Below are 22,755 nucleotides of genomic sequence, written 5' to 3'. Positions count from 1 at the left end.
AGAGTTGTTGTGCTGGGGCAAGCAAGGCACACCTGGGTGGCTCGGGCTGACTCAGGTCCTGCTTTAGACCTGGTCTGACTGCCTGTCTGTCTTGAAGGAGCCGTTGTTTGGCCAGTTCTGGGATGGTGTGTTGTTCCATAGGGACTGGGTGCAGCTGTCACCACTGAGCAGGGTCATGGAAAGGTCTGGTCAGCTGGGCTTGGCACTGTAGGCAGGTGAACAGGGACGCTCATTTGCTGAGTAACCCAGAGTTGCCAGAATATTAGCTACATTCATTGCAATCCATCACAGTAGCTTGGAAATAAACCCTAACCTTTTATGATTCTTATATTATTTAACCTGTGTTAGGGAGGTGTTGGATTTGATTATATGCTATAATTGGGGCTTTATTCTGTGGCATTCTGTGGAACTGTAATGCAGCAGACTGAGGCCCCGTCCACACGTACCACAACGATCTTTTTTTTACCCGTCTTCCCTGGATTCGTTTCAATAATAGTTGCGTCCAAACGAATCCACTTGTAAATGACTCAATACGCTACTTCATATGCCAGGCCTATAGGCGGCGCTGTTTCTGCTACAGAAATTTACCAAAAAAAACGGAGAAGAAGAGCATAGTCACTTCCACTTCCCATCATAACATGACTAGCTAGATTATCATTTTCTCTTAATACATCCGTGGACTATAATAACTTTCACCACTGCTCATTTTATAAAGGCTGCCGCAAGAAAACGTGTCTTTGTTTACGTTGTATAATGTGCTGTTGGATTGCTTTTTATTTTGCATGATTGCAGCGCGCTAGCAGCGAGCTAACGTTAGCGCGCTAACGTTCGCTAGCTCTAACATCGGCAGTCAAACAAACATCAATGATCCATGAATGATGTCTTTTTAATAATCTATACGTTTTTCTTGCAGTAGCCTTTCTACAATAAGCCGTTCAGGGAGTTGATAAGCAGACAGATTAGCTAGCTAGTTGATAAGTTATCTACTTCCACTTTATAAACAGATAGCCATAGCAGCTAACGTTAACGTTACTTCGCTGCTGGAGCGGTCAGCTACTTTAGCGATGTTTAACGTTGGCTACATAACGTTAGCAATATATCTTGTGTAGAATCCAGAGGGAAGGGTCAGGGAGTAGAGTATTTAGATGAAGTGAGCTGGTTTGACCATGGAGATGGGACATGCTCGCTTAGCTTCACCGCAGTTGTGTGCGTCAGCAACCGTGGGAGAGGGTGTAAAGAGGGGTGTGGCGATGACATCATCGATACGGATCCGTATTTACCATCCATACGAAGCCAAACGAGAGCCGTTTTCGGATTGTTTCACCCTGAGAGCTGGTTTCAAAAAAGTGCGTTTTCAGGCAGTGCGTTTGCAGGATTCGTCTGGACGGTCGGCCCAAACGATGCAAAACATGTGCGTTTGCACAAAAAAACGTTTCCGTGTGGACGGCCCCTGAAAGGCATTTCTCATTTTACCTGCCTACTTCAAAGGGTGGTGAACACAATTTTATATACACCTTGAGCTGCAGTCTTTGGGCTAAGCTGGGCTAAATGATTTGTAGTGAACTTGATACAAATCCAATATTCAGTCTTTTTTCGCTCTGTTTTGGTCTTCAAAAACTCCTGAGGGAAATACCTTGCTCATTAGATTCTAAATGCTCCACTGTATTCCTCAGCTGAACACTTAGACCCTGTTAGGCTCGCGGGTGAAAACGACAAAATATTTTATCTTATGTGCCTTTTATTTAGACGGTGACAGCGTTTTTGGGGCTTAAAGGAGAATTCCGATCGATTTTAACATGTAGCTCTGTTGTTTGTAAATTTGGAGTGCTATCAGTAGCGAGAACAAAAACGAAAACAATTGGTGTTGCCTACACCGTGTTATCCTCCTGCTAGCGTTAGCACCCAGGAGGCTGAAACTGGGCAAGTTTAAAACGTGCTTTTAGCCTCTTAACATGTTCAAAATGTCATTACAAGTGCCTACCCATGTGAAGTGATTCCTTCCGAGTGAACACAGTGAATCTGATTGCAGTAGATGTGAAAGAAATGCATAAAAGTTTTGCTAATTCAGCTCTGTTTAGTTACGGTGTTGAGACGGCAAGACGAGTGCTTAGGGACCGTCTACAAACTACAACACCGAAAACAGATACAAAGGTATTTTCAAAAATAGGCATATGCTTATTTTTTTAAAGTAAGTGCTATAGTACAACTAGCAGGAGACAAGTTATAACTGAGGTAAGTTTGGAGACACTACCTTATTTAATCATTAAATTTATAAATATTTTTATGTGTATAACACGGTGTAGGCAACACCGATTGTTTTCCTTTTTCTCGCTACTGACAGCACTTCAGATTTACAAACGACAGAGCTACGTGTTCAAATCGACTGGAATTCTCCTTTAAAAAACTTTTAAACTTACTCTAACTTTAAACTCTTACTTTGCCTGCCTGTCATTTGGTAGTGTTCAATCGAAGAGCCTTTCACAATTAGCTGCCGTGTAAAGCGCTGCAAACCTGAGGGGACCTGCTTAATCAAAGATCTCTGTGTGCACAGTTATGTTAAGGTAAATTACTGTTAACTATAGAAGCAGGAAAGTTAATAGCCTCCCTGAGGATAAAATGCTTTGTGATTTAAATGAGATTGAATATGAAGTGCTTTTCATGTTTAATTTGTTCATTCTATGATAATTTGAGGCTACACTTTTTAGTAAAATGTCCTTCATTTCTGATCAGTTCTCCTGGTTGGATGTTAAGAAAAAAATTTGAGCTGGGTTTTAAGAAGGGAAGTTTTGGCAGATTTTATTTGTCCAGCTTGGGACAGAAGACAGGTATTTGTAGGCATTGTGTTGAACAAGGTTATGTTCATGTATAAAAAATGTTCCAGCACTGTGATGGGATGTCTGGGCTAGGCACTTGTATGTGCATGACACAATAAATAATAGGCTGTAGCTATTACTTCGTTGTTAAATGATATTCCATCATTGCTTTATTATTACCAAGTTGTGATTGAAAAATACTAAAGTCAGATTTACAGATTTACAGATTTACATTACAGTCTGTCCTGAGCTTTCTGGTCCTGGCATCAAGACTTCTCCCTGTTTGTTCGCTTCATACCTGTTCTTTTGATAAATCACAAATCCTCAGAGACTCTGACTGACTGAGAGAATTCTAGCCAGTTAAGTTGGTGTCATTTTTGGGACTGTGTTTTATATCAGTCAAAAGGGGAGAAAAATAGACAGATTTTAGTTACAGTCAAACAATGGCACTTTGATTTTTCTGCACATTCCCGATTGTCTTTAATCACTAAATCTTCCATGTTCAAATGTTACATGCATACTGTGGGGAAACATCGAAACATCTGTTCACCAGAACATTGACTTCTGCCGCCCTCTGGTGTTCACAGTAAAAAAGACAAAACATAAGAAAAAAATTGTGATTGTGTGCGTTTATTTTATCGAGCATGCTGAATGATTCAGCACAAATGATTTTTTAATATTGAAACACACGCTTCACAGCAGTATGAGATACAGTCATACCATGGTAAAATGCATACTGGAGATGTTGCATTAGCAGTACAATAGAAAGTATGTTATATATCACATAAAAAAAATCCACATGACAATACACAAGCAAAGGTTTATTTAAGAACTTTAAGTGTATGTGAGTACACTCTCATGTCACAGTCAAACAGAAATATGTTTGTGTGCACGTCCTTGCTATATACCAGCCACTTCTTTTCAGGGTGTCATGCTGTCTCTATAGTCCCACCCCGACAGTGCCAACACCCCAAACAACCAGTGGGGGTCACCAGTGCACCAATAATGACGAGAACCCTTCCCCCTCGTCCGATCCTTTTATCACTAGTGCAAAGTAACTAAGTATATTTACTCAAGTACAGAACTTAATTACTGTTTTGAGGTACTTACAATTTCCTCTTAATGTTACTTATACTTTAAATCTACTACATTTCAGATGGGAATATTGTATTTCTTACTCCAGGAAAGTCAAGTCAAGTCAGCTTTATTGTCAGATGTGCTATACATGTATGACATACGGCACAAATGAAATTTCAGTCCTCTCGGACCCCTGGTGCAAAATGCAATAAAAATAAATAAGTTTCTATAAATAGAAAAGACATAGAATAATGTTAAACAATTTAACAGGACATAAAAATAAACAATCAACTATCAACAAGACGTACAATCAACTATCAACAAGACGTACAATAAACAATCACCAATCAGACTCACAAAGCTCAAAGCACTTCATGAGGATGGGAGTGAGTGTGACCGCGCAGTAGTCATTGTAGCAGGAAGGAGACGACTTCTTCAGGACCAGGATGATGGTGGTGGCTATGAGGCACGTGGGGACAACAGCCTGTCTCAGCAAGGTGTTGGAGATGTTGGTGAAGACATCTGTGAGCTCCTCTGCACAGTCTCTCAGGACACGACCAGGAATGTTGTCAGGACCCTGGGCTTTCCGTGGGTTTGTCCTTCTGAGGGATCGCCTCACGCTATCTGGTCGCTGGGAGGCGACTGTGCCGGGGGGCTGTTGTCTGCCTCAAAGCGAGTGAAGAAGTTGTTCAGCTGGTTCAGCAGAGAGGTGGAGCTGTCGCAGGTCAGCGGAGTGGGCTTATAGTCTGTGATGGTCTGCATCCCTCGCCACAGGTTCCTGGTGTCTCTGCTGTCGTTGAAGCGGTCGGCGATCCTCCTGGAGTACTGTTTCTTGGCTTTTCTGATGCCTCGCGACAGGTTGGCCCTGGCTGTCCTCAGACCCACTACGTCGCCAGCTTTGAAGGAAGCGTTCCAAGCAGTTACTATTTTTTTTCTTTTGTTGCCTTACAAAACAGTACCTATTTAGGATCCCTTGTCATGTTTCAAATGTCTATGAGTTGTTAGTCAACCAAAGAGACATTTCTCTCAATGTCCAATGAGGTTTATTGTTTGTTTATTAAGGATCCCCATTAGTCATCACCAAAGTGAAGACTATTCTTCCTTGGGTCAAAGCTCAAAACCATTATACCACACTGCTAGGTGTGATTGTTGCTAGGGACACATTTGAATCAGGCCTCAGGGCTTGGCATTGGTGGATGAGAATTTAACCTGTTCATGGCAAGTTTCCTCAACGTATTTCCACATTTAAATTTATCGTGCTGAATCTGCCCTGTGGGCAGAGACTGAGAGGCGAGTACGCTGGTGAGAGGTGGAGACAACATATAACAAAGAACTCAAGTTAGATCAAGCACCAGAGGAGTCCTGTTCGTGTGTTAAAGAGCAACAGACAAGACGTAAGTACGGCACTGCATTACATTACTCAGAGACTGTAAGATACAATATATACACCTATTCTGCTATTTTTTATTCATAACCCAGTCATTTATATGCTATAGATGTATTATTTATACAGTATCAAATCTATACTGTAGATAAATTCGAAATGTACATATGCTAGATAATAATAATAGATGTATTATTTATACAGTATTAAATCTATACTGTAGATAAACTCTAAATCTGCATACTTCCGAGGACACTTCTGCATGCTGAAGTGAAATTCTGTTACTTCTTAACTTATAGTTTTTATTGTTATAAAAATATAATATCTTTAAAGCTTAACCCTTTTCTTTCCTGTTTCCTTTGAAAAAACTAAAAGGTTTTAGAGTGGTAAGAATTAGTGGATAGTAAAACGAAGATGTTTAATATCTTTTTACTTTCAGTTAAGCAAGGCATATTAGCTGCGATGAAATGATGACCTATCAACCACATATTATCAGAGTGATGTTTGATCAAGATAATCCAGTTAAAAGGGTGGGATTTAAACCAACATTGTCTGCTTTCAACAGTTGTTTTAAAGAGACACTGAAACAGCACAAATCTGTTGTTTAAGTTGCCAGTTAAGCCATGCAGCTTGCCTAGATATCCTATCATTGTGTACCTCATCATTGTACCTTTTACAGGGAAACTAAAAGCTGCTCTGCTCTTTACAATTTACGGTCACACAAGTACAGAAGGCAAGAGAGGAAGAGCAGGTTTCCGCTGTAAAGAGAGCAGGTGGACGCGGCTCTTGCGCTTTAAATGGTATCAATGACCCGTTCTGGCAGGCCTGAGGCATTCAGGTTCCACCTCTCACGGGCCAAGCCCAGAGCGCCAAGCGTTGGGTGAGGGGGGGGGGCCCCCCCCCCCCCGGGGAAAAGTTTTGTCTGGGGAAGGGGGAATTTTTTTTTTTTTTTTTTTTTTTTCATAAAAAAAAAAAGTTGTGCCATGCATCTCCCGCCAGGAGCTGCATTATCTCTGCCACCCAATGCTTGGATGACCACCGCGGCGCTATCAGTATTAGCGACAGGCCCTGAACTCTGCCAGATCTGTCCCACCACCTGTGGGTGGAGAGTCCACTCCCAGTACAGAGGGTTTCCCCGTGACAGGAGATCTGCACCCCTGTTTAGAACGCCTGGCACGTGTATTGCTCGAAGAGACAGCAGTCTCCCGCTGCTCCACAAAAGCACTGTGCGAGCCAACTTGTGCAGCTGCAGAGAGCGAGTGCCGCCCTGGCGGTTGATGTACGCAACCACTGTGGAGTTGTCTGTTTTCACTAACACATGACGACCTTGGAGAAAGTGCAGAAAATGTTTCAGAGCCAGAAACACCGCCATAAGCTTCAAGACATTTATGTGAGCCTGGGCTAATCTCCGACTCCATGCGCCATTCACTGTTCTCCCCAACAGTGTCGCTCCCCATCCTGACAGGGAAGCGTCCGTTGTCATGGTTACTCTGGATGACACCGCCCCTAGCAGGACGCCCGATGCGAGCGCCGCCGTGTGTCTCCATGAGCGGAGGGCTGCTACGCACGCCGGAGTGGGCACAGGTGTAAAGCTGCAACCCAACGCTGAAAATCCCTCATCATTAAAAGCCCTAAATGTACCACAGATACTACTGACGCCATCAGGCCGTGCAGGCGTAGGCACAGTCTGAACGGCACGGCTTTGCTCAGCCGGAAAAGAGAGAGACTGCCCCAGAGACGCTAATCTCCCCTCCGATAGCGTGACGCGGTAGGAGAGGGAGTTTATTTTTAGACAAATACTCCGTACATTGCGTGGGTTCTACTCGGCTCTTTGCCCAGTTTATGTTGAACCCCAAATCCGTGAGATGAGTTATCACCGTAGTGGAATCTCTGACTGCCTGCTCCCGGGAGTGGGAGCAGATCAGATAGTCGTCTATGTACGAAAATATTCTGATACCGCTGTTCCTTAACGGTGACAGCGCTGCCTCCACACATCTGGTGAACACCCTAGGTGCTAACGACAGCCCGAATGGGATGGCTTGGTATTTGTAGGCTCTGCCCCAATACGCAAACCTCAGACATTTTCTGTGTGCGGGATATATGGCGATGTGGAAATATGCATCTGAAAGCTCTATCGTCACAAACCAATCCCCCGGGCGGATTGAACGACAGAGCACTTTGGGTGATAACATCCTGAACGTGTATTTTCGTAGGTGTCTGTTTAACACATGGAGATCTAAAATCGGGCGAAGTGATGCGCCCGCTTTTTTTGGAATGAGGAAATAGCGGGAGTAAAACCATTGACATATATATAATGGACCAATAGACCCCGTTGCTCTGGACGGAGACCAGTGAAGGCTATTAGAAGCAGTTTTCCGGTGATCTCTTGCTTTACTGCGCAGCCTCCAACTGAGAGATACAACGTAAATGTGACGTGAGCAACCTGTCTGAAAGTTGTAAGTCTTCTCAATCTTCTCTCAATCATTCCCAATCTTACAGAGACAGAGAGCGTAGGTATATGTAAGGAGATAACATAAGCACAGGCTAATTATTGCTATCTAACATGCTAGTTAACATTAGTAATTAAACCTAAACAGCTAATATAATGTAAGTCGAAACTGCCTGCGAGCTTCTCCTGTATTATACGGTAATTCCTCTACTGTGCGACAGTAAGTAAGTAACACTTGGTTATGACACAATCGTTAGCCTATTTTTACAAAAACGTTTGCTACGGAGCCATAACGTGAGGTACAAGGTAATAGAGCCTTTTATACGTTGTTTTGTTTCTTTAGAACTAAACAATGGACAAATAGAGTCTTTAAAAGCTTCAGATGTAAAGTTATTCGCAGTCAAGTGACGTAAAAAAAAAATGGCGGTCAGTAGAATGCTAACAGGAGGTGATACCTTTGTAGCAACAAAATGGCGCCATTGAAGGTTCGAGTTCTGAAGCGAAGCTTACCCCCTTGAGTAAAACCCCTGATGCGATTTGTAGCCTGTAACCCTGAAAAACAGTGGATAAAACCCACGGGTGAACTGCGCATGCGCGCCACCGGTCTGCTTGAGCAGAGAGGGGGCCCCCATGGAGCCGCACTGCAGTGACGTCACTTCCCTGGGCTGGAGGGAGCGGTCTGCCCTGGGAGGAGCGTGAGCTCCCCCTGTAGGGACCTGGCAGGTCAGATCTGTTTTGGGTTTTATCTTTATTTTGTTTTGAGGGTAGCATTTCGCCCTTGGCTCTGCGCCTGGATGCGAGAATGCAGGCTTTATTTGCCTCTTTGAACATGGTGCTTGGTGACACTGTGAACATGGTGAAAGTGCTTGGTGACACTGGAACACCTTCTGCCCCTGACTCTTCTCCTCTTGGATGAGGAGGGAGAGAAACTGAGAGGGGCCCCCTGGAGAACTGTGAAACACCAGGGGCCCTGAACCACAAACCTCAGGGCTCTGCTCTACCTCTCCAACCTTCCTCCTCTTTGTAGAAGGGGTGAAGGGAGAAGCTGGGGGGGTTAGGACGGCCGCTTTTTCTTCCCCTCTCCGGGGTGGGAGTTACGGCTCTTTGCTGCCACAGCCGCGAAGGAGTGTTTCCCCACGGCTTGGGGTTGTCTGACCGAGACTGCTGGCTAGTCTGTTGACCAGCGGCTTATCTCTGTGGCTTTGCAGCCCCTTGCTTTGCCTTCGCTGCTGCGGCAAAGCCACCTCTCTGACCCTGCTGGGGCCAAGGTGTGTGTTTTCGGGGTAGGCAGAGGTCAAAGGCTTCGCCCTCCTGTTTCCTGAGGGTGCTGGCCTCTCTCATCTTCTCCAAAGCTGGGCCAAACAGACCTTTGGTGGGGTCGTATGTTGCGTCCATAACCTTTGCTTTCTGTGTGTCACTCAGGACCGACAGGTTCAGCCACCCTCTCACCTGCGACTGCGAGCCCCATTACACGGCCGCAGCCCTGCACCACACCCCGTGAGGAGCGCAGCACCAGGTCGTTGACCACACAGATTTCGTCCCAGAGGACCGGGTTAGGAGCCCCTGAGTCCAGCTGACGGCCCATCTCCTCAAGGATTTCAGCCTGGTACGCAGCCAGCAGAGTCATTGCATTTAGAGAGCACACAGACTGCGCTGCATACCTGTACATCCTCTGAAACATGGAGGCGGTGAGGCGCTCCATTTCGTTAGGCAGAGGAATGCTGTGGGAGGCTGAGAGAGAGCGGCAGTTTGGGTGGAGGTGATGAGTCACTGAAGGCTCCACCACTGGGGGTTCGGTCAGCCCCAGTGCCTCCATCCCGTGGATCTCCAGCTTAGAGCAGCCCTTAGTCGGGAGCCTACTCTTAAATGGGCTAGACCAGTACCGGCTCATTTCCTTCATGCAGGCAGGCACCGCCGGCAGAAGCTGTTTCGCAGGCGGCTGGGCAGGTGGGAGCCTCTTGCCGTCGTATAGGTCTCTCTCCGCCCCCTCGGGGTCCTGGGCTGCCAGCCATTGTATTCCCAATTTGGCCGCGGCCCGCTTACAGACCTCGTACAAGCTGCTGTCCACTGGGGGAGCAGTGTCGGTTGCACTAGGAGGCCTTGACTGTGGAATGGGGAATGTGGAGTCCTCCTCCTCGTCCTCCATCCCATCCACGTCGAGGATATCAGCGATGGCATCGCCCTCTACGTCCTCGCTGCCCGGTTCCACTTCGAGGATGGTCCTCGAAAAGTGGAGGCATGGCAGAGGACTCCTCGTCCATCATGTCCGCCCAGCTAGGTGTAGCTCGCGGCTGATGGGTACTGCTTGTGGCTTTTGGGGTGGGTCCCGACAGACATGGGTCATGACTGTTGGCCACGGCCACTCTCAGCCGCCTTTCCAGTATCTTTTCCGTCATTGACGCGCAGTGGGCGCACGACTGGGGGTCAGCCAGCGCTGCCTGAGCATGTTTAATGCTCATGCAGGCTATGCACATCGGGTGAGGGTCCCTGCCCGAGATGGATGCCCCACATGATGCGGGGCACAGGCGGGATGCAGCCTCACTAGCCTTCGGCTCCGGCCCTTTGGCGGGGTCCGCTGCTGAGGACATGGTACTGGAAAGGAAGAAGATCAGCGTAAATATACAACCTTAGCAGGAGCGTCGTAACACGTCAGCCTGTTGGCAAGATTAGCACACAGGGTTTAGCCCGAGCTAACGTTATCAGTGTACTGTAAGAGTTAGCTCGTCGTAACACGTTAGCTCACTCCAGGTACCTGGTTCGGCTAACAAACAAATGCTAACCAAAAAACCCAGGGAGGCTCGCCGTAACGCGTTAGCCAGAGGGTAAATGAGTTACACAGCTAGCTAGCGATAAACAAACACCGACTAGCCAAAGAAGAAGCAGTTTGCCTTGACGCGGACACTGCTTCAAGTGTGTAACCGTAAAACTTCTTGCGAAGTACTTACTCAGCGAATCCAGACTGGGTCGGGAACTGCGTTCGGCGACGTAGTCCTTAACGGTCCGTCTGTGAACTGTTAGCAGATAACCATCCAAGCTAGCCCAGAAGCGCTGAGGGAGCTTATAGTTTTCTTCACGGGAAGAAAGCGAGAATGATTTGCAAGGAGCCGGTTGACTGTGATTATATGAGGAGGAGTTCGACCTGTCTGTCATGGACAGACGTGGTGTCATTGGAGCTTCCTTAGTTGGTCATGCCGAGGCGATTCCCATAGTGAAACGAAGTTAGAAAAAGAACTACGCCACAATTCTGGCTGAAGTTTAAAAGTGAATATGATGTAAGATATGTATGCATCACTTACTGATTTACAGACAATATCATACACTGTAAATGCTAGGATAACATTAGATATTTTGGATAATGTACATTCTTCTGGATTTGTTTTCACATATTAACATTTAGAACAAGCTAAGGTTGCTTTAAATGTCATAGTTAAAGGTGCACTATGCATTCCTGCATGGTTTCAGCGCAATTTCATTTTTGTCTCAAATCGTAGGCATCTGTCCTTGACTGAATGGCATCTCAGCAATCTCATTAAGGAATTTAAAGGTAAAGTACTACCATGCGTCTTTAGGCACAGATAAAATACAATGTTAACTTGACCTACCAATACTGAAATGTCTAAGCATTTACTAATACAGACATAAAACAAATGTAACATTGTTCTGCAGTACAATGCTGATCTGTCCTTAACAGACATAGTTTTAAGAAACTGGGAGAGATCAGTGTTGACATATCCAGGCAATTCTTGTTGCTGTTTAAAGAGTACAAACGCATTAATGATAAAGACCTTGTTATTATTACACATTTGGAAAGGAAACATTAATTAAGAAGATAACTGCTGTTTTGTTGCAGCTTGTGGGTTGTTGTAATGTTATTTATGATGAGGATCTCAGCTTAGGTAACACTGAAATCAAGACTAAAAAGTAAATGAATAAAATACTTAAAATATTCAGCTTATACAACAAGGCCATTAACTCTGTGAGGCTTAGATGCCTTCAAAAAATTGTCAGCTGAACCCACGCCTATTTCACTCCTTATGAAATACATGTCTGAAGCAATTTGATATCATTTCTAATTTTTTGCATGATGCCCGCTGTGTTCACCAAACGCAAAATGAATTTTGAACTTGCGATACCCGCGCAAGTTTGACTGCAGGATCATTTATAGTTTATTTACATTACTCCGGCAAGATGCAGCGGAGATGCTGTATGAACCCAAAGTAAACTGATTATGAAGTGATTTAATTGAAATAAATTAAATGGATCAGTGTGTCGATTGTTACCCAAAGACGTCTACAATAATTTGTTCCTCTATTTCAACAATCAACAACGTCAGGACGTCGGGAGAATGTAAATGCTGATAGGCTTTTGCGACACAGCATTACGCAAAAATTTCTATTTGCGTCTTGGCATTGACTGTCGGTAATCGCACCAAACTAAGAACACATACGTTTCAACTGAATATTTTTTTATTACAGATCAAGAAATTGACGAGGAAGTTTTTTATGATCTTGATGATAAAGAAATTGATAAACTCATCACAAAGTTAGGACCAAAGAAGAAATTCAAGTTGTTTAAGGTAATGTTCTGCTCTGTGAAGACAATTTACACAGACATTGATTAGTTTTATAAATTTCAATTATGTAGATACATTTACAGTAGTTTTTTTGATGGAGGATTGTTATATCTCATTGACAACACTATCATTTACTAGATTGTTTTAAAATGTCTTTATTATGGATTTTTTATCATAAGATTTGCAACTCTTTTGTCACTAGAAAGAAAAAAACACAACATATCGGGCAACAGCTGATTCTTCTGCCAAAGTAAGTTGAACACAATTTAATATTCATCATCATTCTGCTCTGTAAAGACAATTTACACAGACACTGATTAGTTTTATAAATTTCACTTATGTAGATACATTTACAGTAGTATTTTTGATGGAGGATTGTTATATCTCATTGACAACACTATCATTTACTAGATTGTTTTAAAATGTCTTTATTATGGATTTTTTATCATAAGATTTGCAACTCTTTTGTCACTAGAAAGAAAAAAACACAACATATCGGGCAACAGCTGATTCTTCTGCCAAAGTAAGTTGAACACAATTTAATATTCATCATCATTCTGCTCTGTGAAGACAATTTACATAGACACTGATTAGTTTTATAAATTTCACTTATGTAGATACATTTACAGTAGTTTTTTTGATGGAGGATTGTTATATCTCATTGACAACACTATCATTTACTAGATTGTTTTAAAATGTCTTTATTATGGATTTTTTATCATAAGATTTGCAACTCTTTTGTCACTAGAAAGAAAAAAACACAACATATCGGGCAACAGCTGATTCTTCTGCCAAAGTAAGTTGAACACAATTTAATATTCATCATCATTCTGCTCTGTGAAGACAATTTACACAGACACTGATTAGTTTTATAAATTTCACTTATGTAGATACATTTACAGTAGTATTTTTGATGGAGGATTGTTATATCTCATTGACAACACTATCATTTACTAGATTGTTTTAAAATGTCTTTATTATGGATTTTTTATCATAAGATTTGCAACTCTTTTGTCACTAGAAAGAAAAAAACACAACATATCGGGCAACAGTTGATTCTTCTGCCAAAGTAAGTTGAACACAATTTAATATTCATCATCTAATGGCCTAAATACATGGGACAGGGACATTACACGGGGCGAGAGCATTTTTTTTTACCTGCTATACAGACTCCATCTTTGTTGCGTGTGGTCGCATGCCAGCTTTACTGTGTGTGTATTGAGTTTTGCTTATGCAGGGTTTGGAAGCATAGGCTATATTAACTGGTACTGAATGAACTAAGTTAATTGATACACATTGATTTGATTGATTCATTTTAATGTGAAATGTAAAAGGTTGCCCTGCTCTGTCAGATTGCCTCTTGTACAGTGAGGTAGGCCTAGTGTTTTTAATCATTGATTATAATTCAATTCAATTCAATTTTATTTATAGTATCAAATCATAACAAGAGTTACCTCGAGACACTTTACAGATAGAGTAGGTCTAGACCACACTCTATAATTTACAAAGCCCCAACAATTACAGTAATTCCCTCAAGAGCAAGCATTAGCAGTAGCAGTAGCTTCCCTTTAGGAAGAAACCTCGGCAGACCAAGACTCTTGGTAGGTGGTGTCTGACGGTGCCGGTTGGGGGTGTGATGAACAGTGTCAATAATAGTCATAATAAAGCTAATGGAACAGTGACTACAATGGTAGTCGTAGTAGTTCATGTCATAGTAGGGCACAGTAGAGCGTTATGGGGTGTAGTGTGGCACAGCAGAGCATGGGTGGACGCAGTGGACGCGGCAGGACGCAGCCGGACACTGCAGGGAATCGCAGGGGTGTAGCAGGGTGTAGCAGGTCCACAGTGACAGCTGCACCCAAGACCCAGGTCTTGGTGCCATCCTAATCCAAGGCAATATTCTGGGCAAAGAAGAGTAGGGGAGTAAACTCCCCAGAGCTAGGTTAGTAACAAGCATTTCTGGGACAAGGATGCACACAAAAGGAAACAAATGAAAAGAGAGATCAGAGAGCAGCTCATTGTGTCATAGGAATGAAGGAACTTCCCCAGCAGTCTAGAATTATAATAGCATAACTAAGAGAGGCAGGTTAAAGAGTGGTGCTGGATCGGACTTGAACTCTCCCCTGCCGGATCGGGCTGTACTGGCCTGCCTCCCTCTACTCTCACTATATTATTATTGAATATGTGATAGGTAAATCTGATGACTATGAAGAGAAGCAGAGAGAAGCAGGGGTGCTGTGTCTGTAGCTGTACACCCTGCCCCGCCGGTCTAGGCGTACGCTGCAACTCCTCACTCCCTAACTATAAGCTTTATCAAAGAGAAGGGTTTTCAGTTTATTCTTAAATGTGGTGACGGTGTCTGCCCCCCGAACCCAGATTGGGAGCTGGTTCCACAGGAGTGGAGCCTGGTAGCTAAAGGCTCTGGCTCCCATTCTACTTTTAGAGACTCTAGGAACCACTAGTAGCTCTGAGTTCTGGGAGTGCAGTGCTCTAGTGGGACAATAAGGTACTAAGAGCTCTTCTAGGTATGATGGTGCTTCACCATTTAGAGCTTTGTAGGTCAGGAGAAGGATTTTAAATTCAATCCTGGATTTTACAGGAAGCCAATGCAGAGAAGCTAGTGCAGGAGAAATATGGTCTCTTTTCTTAGTTCTCATCAGAACACGTGCTGCAGCATTCTGGATCAGCTGGAGAGTCTTAAGGGACTTATTTGAGCAACCTGATAGTAAGGAATTACAGTAGTCCAGCCTGGAAGTAACGAATGCATGGACTAGTTTTTTTGAGATACACTGAAAAAAAGAACATGTTGGATTAATTTAATTCAATAGTGGACATTGGTTGCACACAAATGTTTTGCTTTGTCAGCAACTTAAACAATTGAGTTAAATTAACACAAGTTATTCATGTTCAATAAACCTGTGTATTTTGTGTTGATACAGTGTGATTAAAATATGTTTTGATAAAGTAATTGGAACATTTTAATCCTTCACAATTGTATCACTTTATTTCAACACTATTCAATAAATTTTACTTTAATACTATTTGGTCACTTAAATACTACACGTTTCTTTCATATTACATGTTAGTATTATATTCTAGTGTCAATTACAATTTTGAATTTTTTAGGCCTTAAAACAGATTGTATTGTTCTCTGAAGATGGTTGCCTGTAACCACTAGTAACGTTTAAAAATAAAATGCCTAATTTCACTGCAGTGACAGTAGGTAGATAATTTAACTGACATTACTGTTCTACTGTTAAACAAATCAACAGTGAACAAGTAATGTCAGTTTTTCAGTTTTACCAACTCAGTCACAGAATGGAAATTAGACCTTTTCTTTTGTAAAAGGTTACAGGCAACCATCTTCGAAGAGAACAACACAAACATTATGTTCAAGGTCTCTATTATCAAGATTAAATTAACAATTGTAATTAAACAATTCTAACTATATTATTGATTTGAAATGCAAAAACGTTAGTTACCATTGCCATTCCAGCAATCATTTATTTTAATGTCCAATACCTTTCTATTAACTCTTAATCATTAACATTACCCATTTTTACCAGTTGCATGTCAAAACCTTTATTCAAGAGCCATAGGATAAACAGTAATACAGTGAGTGTCAAAAATTCCAACACTGACCTGATTGTGACATCTTGGTTCAAAACAGTATTCTTAGAAGTATTGAAAATTCTTTACTACAACTGAAACATCCCATTTCACACCGCCCTGGTGGGATTATTTCGACTGTGTACAGTTCTCCATCTCTTCACTTGTAAAGAGAAATAGAAACTAAGATTGAAGAATGCTGCCAATCAGAGAACTTGCAGAGGAGAGGAAGAGGGAAAAATCTGGCACTGTCCACATGACAGTTAAAGGTGCTCTAAATGATGTGACGCGTTTTTTAGGCTACAACATTTTTCATCACATACAGCCATCACTGCAGCAGCGTTAGCACGTAGGCTACTTCCACAATGGGTATTCATGGTTCAACCAACTCCTTCTTGTCGTTTATTGGCTGGAACACTGTTCGTTATGGTTCGTTGTGCATGTTGGCGCAGTTTGTTTTTGTTGCCGTTTGTGGAGCCTGGGTTGTCTACAGAGACCGCGTTTTTTTAGAGTGTGTTCAGGGGATAGGCAGCTAGCGGATAGTTAGGAGATGTTTGCTGTGAAAAACCATGTAGCCTAAAAAACGCGTCACATCACTTAGAGCACCTTTAAGGAATAAACACCCTTGGTGAAGGAGAACTATAAACCGACTGACACTTTCTTTTTTGTTGGTGGACTTCACAATGGATGCTGTGATTTGTTGTTGGTTGCTGATTGTTCATCTGGAAATTCAACCTGAAGCCTCACGTGCACAACAACAGTGAGCTCTCCTTACTGGAGCAGTTTTGTCTTTAAGCTTTGGGCTTTCCTCGAGAGTTGAGTCACATCCAACTCCATTACCACCTTTTGAATCACTTCGAAAGTGATGGAGAGCGATGGACGGATACCTCATGTTCAAAGAGTAAAAAAGTCCAAACAGCAAGGCTGTTGCAAGGGCCACATTATCCAGATCTTGAAGAAGAACCACCACACCCTCGATGATGATGCCAACATCAGAAAAGTCATTGCCTGGCGTCTCTCTGGTGACATAGATTCCCACTGTTGTTTTCTTGATGGCACTCCGTCATGTCCTGGTTAAAGATAAAACATTTCTTTAAGCTTTTATATTATATTGTTGTTGTTTTTTAAACTGAGCGCTTTTGAATGCAGCAATTCTAATGCTATAGTTTATTTAAACCCATGTAAGCAGCATAGCAGATTACTACAGGCAAAGAATGCCCTCCCATGCTGCCATTCGTAGTTAGTTTCTGAAGAAAAAAAATTATTCCAGATCAAATGAAGAGGAGCCTTCAAGCTTAGCAAACTAATGTAAAGATTGAATTCTCATCCTCCTTTTTTTCTGGAAGTTGTTTTTATGTTCCTGGATGATTTTTATCATTAACCTGGATTTATTCCAGGGCTGTATCCCAGTCCCAATTTTAACCTTATCAGATGAGGGTCAGTGCAGTGTAGGAAGAATTTTCCTTCTTTCGCTAGATTCACAAATTTGAAGTGTTTTCACACTGGTGTAATCCCTAATGTAAGTGAAACAATATATTTTCGTTCTGTGGAAGAAGGGTCAAAATAGGTGGTTTTTCACTTTCATAATGGGGGACTATGGAGAAAAAGTGGACTGTTTGGACCATTTGTTTTAATCTCAGCGCTGGAATCACTTTGCCAAGGTGATAAAGAGGGCAAATGGACCTAAACAGTCCAAGAAGGATCACAGGGTTAACCGAATCAGTTTTGAAATGTAGCAAAGCCACAATGCACCAAGACGTCGGGATTCTCATTCAGATAGATGCAGAGTCCTTTAATGAGGGACTCCCTTCTGGCATCAATGTCATCCCTGTATCCAAAAAGATACATTTCTTACAGTGGGACAGTGAATGCATGATACAAATGACTGGGTCCTTTCTGTGGAATCGGTACTCACAGGTAAAGGTAGTTGAGCTTTGCAATGGACACATAAATCTTTTACTGACCTAATGCAATGGATATCCACTTTATAGTTAAACAATTTAGAGTTAAAAGTTCTTACTGTCATCATGGCAGCTACTGTATGTCTTTCATCTTTTTGCTCTGCTCCCCCGGTCGCTTTGCAAACACTCTCAGCAATCTTTCAGAGAGAAGGTCAAGCTGCGACAGAAACCTTGATTGTAGAGGCATGGTTGTGATGCGCTTAAACGCCATGTTTATCTGAAACAACATGAAATTATTTTTAAAAAATGGCACAGCCCACAAATTTTAGAAGACATTTCTAACATCAAATCTACACCTGCCCGTCATATCATTGCGTGCATTGTGCATGGTTAATCATCTGGGCTCTGCTATGGAATATTTGGAAACACATCCTAATGAAGTTGATCATTACATTTACACATGAACACATTATCTATGACACTGATTGCAAAAGGTTAGATAAATGATAGCTATACTTAGAATTAATAACAGTGTGATGGAGTGTACTGTATTGAACATTATTAAATATTTTGTCCAATCTGTTTCCATACATAACTGGGTCAAAATATCTGAAATGCTCAGAAACACAAAATAGTCCACTCAAGTAGACCACACCAGCTAATTACATGAATCACCTGTCTGACAATATACACAGGTAAAAGTTTAACCTAAGACAGAGTTGTTGTATTAGATTGCAAAGATGTATAAATGAGGTGGCCAGTGTGTGTATGCAAGTGCTGAGCAATTCATTAAATTCTGTAATGCATTATAATTACGGTAACTATAAGAGCAAATACACTGTCCTGGTCTCACCACAAAAACTTGAGCCCACGATCCATCAGCTGACTCCAGGTGATAAGCAGACTTGAGTTTGTCTGTCACTCTGCAGCAAAACAGGAAAAAAATAATCTAGGCATTACAAAACTGTATTTCAATAAACATACATTAGATGTACACTCACTGGCAACTTTATTTAGGTACACTGCATAAACCATTGTAAAATATCAAATAATGAATGTGACTATTGCCTTCTCTGATGAGAACAGAGACTAACCATGTTCCATGTTCAAACACTGGGGTGTGCAAAGCCAGCAGCTTGTGTTCCAAAAAAAAGACAAGAGTTTCCATTATGTAGCTAGCTAGCTAGCTACGTGATTATTGCTACCACTGCTTCAGACAGAGCAGACACCAGTTAACGTATCCGTTTTTGTTTGAATTTCCTCTCAGTCTGCTCATGGTCTCATTACACGGTGTTGGGGCGGGGGGGGGGCGTCCACAAACTTAATGTCGCTGATAACATTAGCAGAGGCTGCTCGATGGCCAAATCTCACTAACGCAATGGTCACGGTGCAGTTAACACACACACACACACACGCACACGCACGCACGCACACACACACACACACACACACACACACACACACACACACACACACACACACACACACAGAGCTCCATAATATAACTATAATTTCATGCATCGGCCTACAAGGGCAAAATGGTTGAATCTGGTGAAATACTGTACAAATGTCAAATATGACTAGTTTTCTTCCAAATGAAATGCTGACATTACAGAATGCATGGTTTTATACTGTAAAGGCAGTGAGATCAAAACATGTGGTTATAATGGAAGTCAATGGGGCCATTTTTGCCTCGAAGGTGTCCAGAGGGAGTATCTGGCACTATGTAAAAAATACTAATGCAATCAAATTCATTTTGTTGCTTATCTTTGACATATCCAAGCCTCTAATCACCACCAAAGCCTCATCTACATATTATTCATTATATGGAAAAAAAACATTTTTAATAAAAAATGAAATACTTCAAATAAATAAACTGGCATTTAAAGGGTTAAAATCCTGAAAATTATTGAATGTTTGGTAGTTTCGATTAGGTTACAAGTTGTTTAAGTGATTTATGAAAAAAAAGCACAAAAAAATATTGATATATGATGATTTAATAGCAGTTTTTGTGTGTGTGGACATTTTTGCCACGAAGGTGTCGAGAGTAAGTTGTTTTAAGGAGGGCATGAGGGCTAGGGTAGCTATTTCTTTAGATAATGAAGTTTGGAGGTGCTTGTGTTCCAGCACAATAACTTCATTTTAACATCAGGAAATTGTAGGTCATCCAGGATTTTATATATTTAATGGTAATTAATCTTTAAATAACCACGCTTGAAATTTAGCTAACTGACCGCTTTCGTCTGGCTTAATTGACAGATATAATTGGGTGTCGTCTGCGTAACAGTGAAAGTTGATTGAGTGTTTCCTAATAATATTTCCTAGAGGATGCATATATAAGGAGAATAGAATTGGTCCAAGCACTGAGCCTTGAGGAACGCCATGGCTAACTTTAGCGTACTTGGAGGGTTTATCGTTAATATTAACAAATTGGGATCGCTCAGAGAAATAGGACTTAAACCAGCTTAGTGCGATTCTTTTAATGCCAACTAGATATAGGCTTAGATAGACTTAGAAGACCTCAGGATTGAGGGTGGGTTTTTTCAGAATAGGTTTTATCACAGCTACTTTAAATGACTGTTGACCTGTTAATAAAGACATATTGATCGTATCTAGTAATGTGGTGTTAACCACGGGTAGTGCTTCTTTAAGTAGCCTCGTTGGAATGGGGTCTAAGAGACAGGTAGTTGGCTTAGAAGAGATCTTTAACGTTAATTGTTGAAGGTCTATAGGATAAAAGTATGTTATCAGGTCTTATTGTTCTCTCCAGCCCTCCTGCGCCCAATGGTGAGCCGTTAGAAGCTGTGGGCAAAAGGTGATGAATTTTATCTCTAATTGTTATAATTTTATCATTAAAGAAGGTCATGAAGTCATCACTACTCAGAGCTACAGGAATAGATAGCTCAGTAGAGCTGTGATCTGTCAGCCTGGCTACAGTGCTGAAAAGAAACCTTGGGTTGTTCTTATTTTCTTCTATTAGTGTTGAGTAATAGTCTGATCTGGCATTTCTGATAATGAAATACAGGGGGGCACAGACACAGTGTGACATGTGCGCTAACACACCCTCATGCCTTAAAGCAACACTATGTAACTTTTCCCACTTCGGTCCCTTTTTTCAGCATCATGGTAAACTTAACATACTATAACTTGAATAATGACACATCTAGATAAAATACTAAATGTCTAACTAATAGAAATATCTCTACAGTTTACAGGCTGTTATTTCCTAGAGAGTTAAACACTAGAAGAAAATCAAAGATTGACTATTAAGTGCAAGAGGCATCACAAAGTTTGTTTTTGGGGGAACTTTTTATGTTTTGGTTGGGGGTTAGCTGGGATCCTAAAGAGAACTGTTTTGGTGTCAAGAGAAAAAACTAATTTGCTGCTCTAAGTTAAATGTTTTAAGCTTAAGACATTTTACTTACTTTGTTTACTTTGTTATTTTTGTAAACAAAAAACGGTATGCAGCTCTACTATCTGAGCAAATGCAAGTATTGGATCGGGTCTTGGTATCGGTAGATATTCAATATTTAAAAAAATAGATCGGCCGCCCTTAGCCACGAGAGGTCGCTGCCTAATCTGTTACATCTGTTAACAAATGATTAAAATATCTCATGTAATCTCTGTATCTGAGGCAATGTGACGCAAAGAAACCTTTTCGGCATTTTTACGTTTCACATTAAAATAAATCAATTAAATGAATGTGTATCAATTATCCTGTAGTTAAAATGATCCACTTATTTGTTCAGTATCAGTTTATATACTAAACGCTTTCAAACCCTACATAACCAACTTGGAAAAACTCAAGCAAACTTTAGAGTGCAAAGATAAACTTAAGACATTACAAAAGTAGAAGGCATGCTAAACAGTGAAGTTAATACAATATTAAAAAGATGCTGAAAAGGGAAAGACCCTGCCCTGAAGTAGGAGCTGAAAGAGTTACAGGAACTGCGGCCAGAGAAACTTAATAATCCGCAAATTGGTCCAGTTGGAACAGGAGAAAAAAAGGGTTCTAGGAACGTTATGTTCTAGGAACTGCAAAAATCCCTCCGGTCGGAAAGCAGCTATTATTGTAATTATTACTTAGTGCTACCTTTATCTGCAATATCAACAGGAGCATGAAGAAGCTGTTTCTGCTCAGGTAAGGATCACATTGAATTCCCAGGCATATATTCAGTGAACGTGCCTCTATTCTCCATTGTCCTGAGACAACGTCATCTTTGACTGAAGAATTGTCTCATTGGATCCCAGTGTTGTGGACTGAGGGAAAAAATATTCTGAATGGGATCACCTTTTGGCCCTTTTCTGGACTCCACTTCCCACGGTGTCATCCCAGATTGAAGGAGAACATAAATGCAAATTCGATGTGTGAATTGTAAAGATGTGTGTTCAAGCATATAGAACTCTGGTAGAGGACAAAGGTTGTGAATATACACTACTGGTCAAAAGTTTTAGAACACCCCAATTTTTCCATGTTTTTATTGAAATTCATGCAGTTGAATGTCTTATTGTACTCTGAAATGAAAGAATAGAATAAATGAAGAATTTAAGTTAAAAAAGAAATCATGGAATCGATTTATAAACCAAAATGTATTCTAAATATTTGACTCATCAAAGTAGCCCCCTTTGGCAGATATAACAGCTGAACACACTTGTGGCATTCTCTCTACAATGGAAATCAAATATTCTTCAGAAAGTTCTTCCCAACTCTGTTGCAGAAGTTCCCATAAATGTGTGGCATTTGTAGTGTGTGCTGGCCACTCCATGTTTTTAAGCTTACCATCTTGTTCTTTTTTGCTAAGGTAGTTCTGGCATAGCTTGAACTTATGTTTTGGGTCATTATCTTGCAGTAGGATGAACCCCTGACCAACTAGGCGCATACCAGAGGGTACTGCATGGCGCTGCAAAATGCTGTGGTAGCCGTTTTGGTTCAGGGTGCCTTTCACTCT

The 22,755-nt window shown here is 41.6% G+C and overlaps 1 protein-coding gene across 1 annotated transcript in view; it reads left to right on the top strand.

Annotated features, from left to right (window-relative positions):
• Positions 1–7,209: 7,209 nt before the first annotated feature.
• Positions 7,210–22,755, top strand: part of LOC120574422 (nuclear GTPase SLIP-GC-like) — a 36,178-nt gene continuing 20,632 nt past the window's right edge. The window contains exons 1-9 of the mRNA XM_039824680.1: positions 7,210–7,316; positions 7,923–7,943; positions 11,215–11,267; positions 12,199–12,299; positions 12,499–12,546; positions 12,772–12,819; positions 13,045–13,092; positions 13,318–13,365; positions 21,921–21,947. Coding sequence (XP_039680614.1) covers positions 7,210–7,316; positions 7,923–7,943; positions 11,215–11,267; positions 12,199–12,299; positions 12,499–12,546; positions 12,772–12,819; positions 13,045–13,092; positions 13,318–13,365; positions 21,921–21,947 — 501 coding nt within the window. The remainder of the gene's footprint in view (positions 7,317–7,922; positions 7,944–11,214; positions 11,268–12,198; positions 12,300–12,498; positions 12,547–12,771; positions 12,820–13,044; positions 13,093–13,317; positions 13,366–21,920; positions 21,948–22,755) is intronic.

Source organism: Perca fluviatilis, chromosome 15, assembly GCF_010015445.1.
Source record: "Perca fluviatilis chromosome 15, GENO_Pfluv_1.0, whole genome shotgun sequence".
Classification (NCBI taxonomy): domain Eukaryota; kingdom Metazoa; phylum Chordata; class Actinopteri; order Perciformes; family Percidae; genus Perca; species Perca fluviatilis.
The sequence above is the reverse complement of the archived record's forward strand: the minus strand, read 5'-3'. Positions and strand labels throughout refer to the sequence as shown.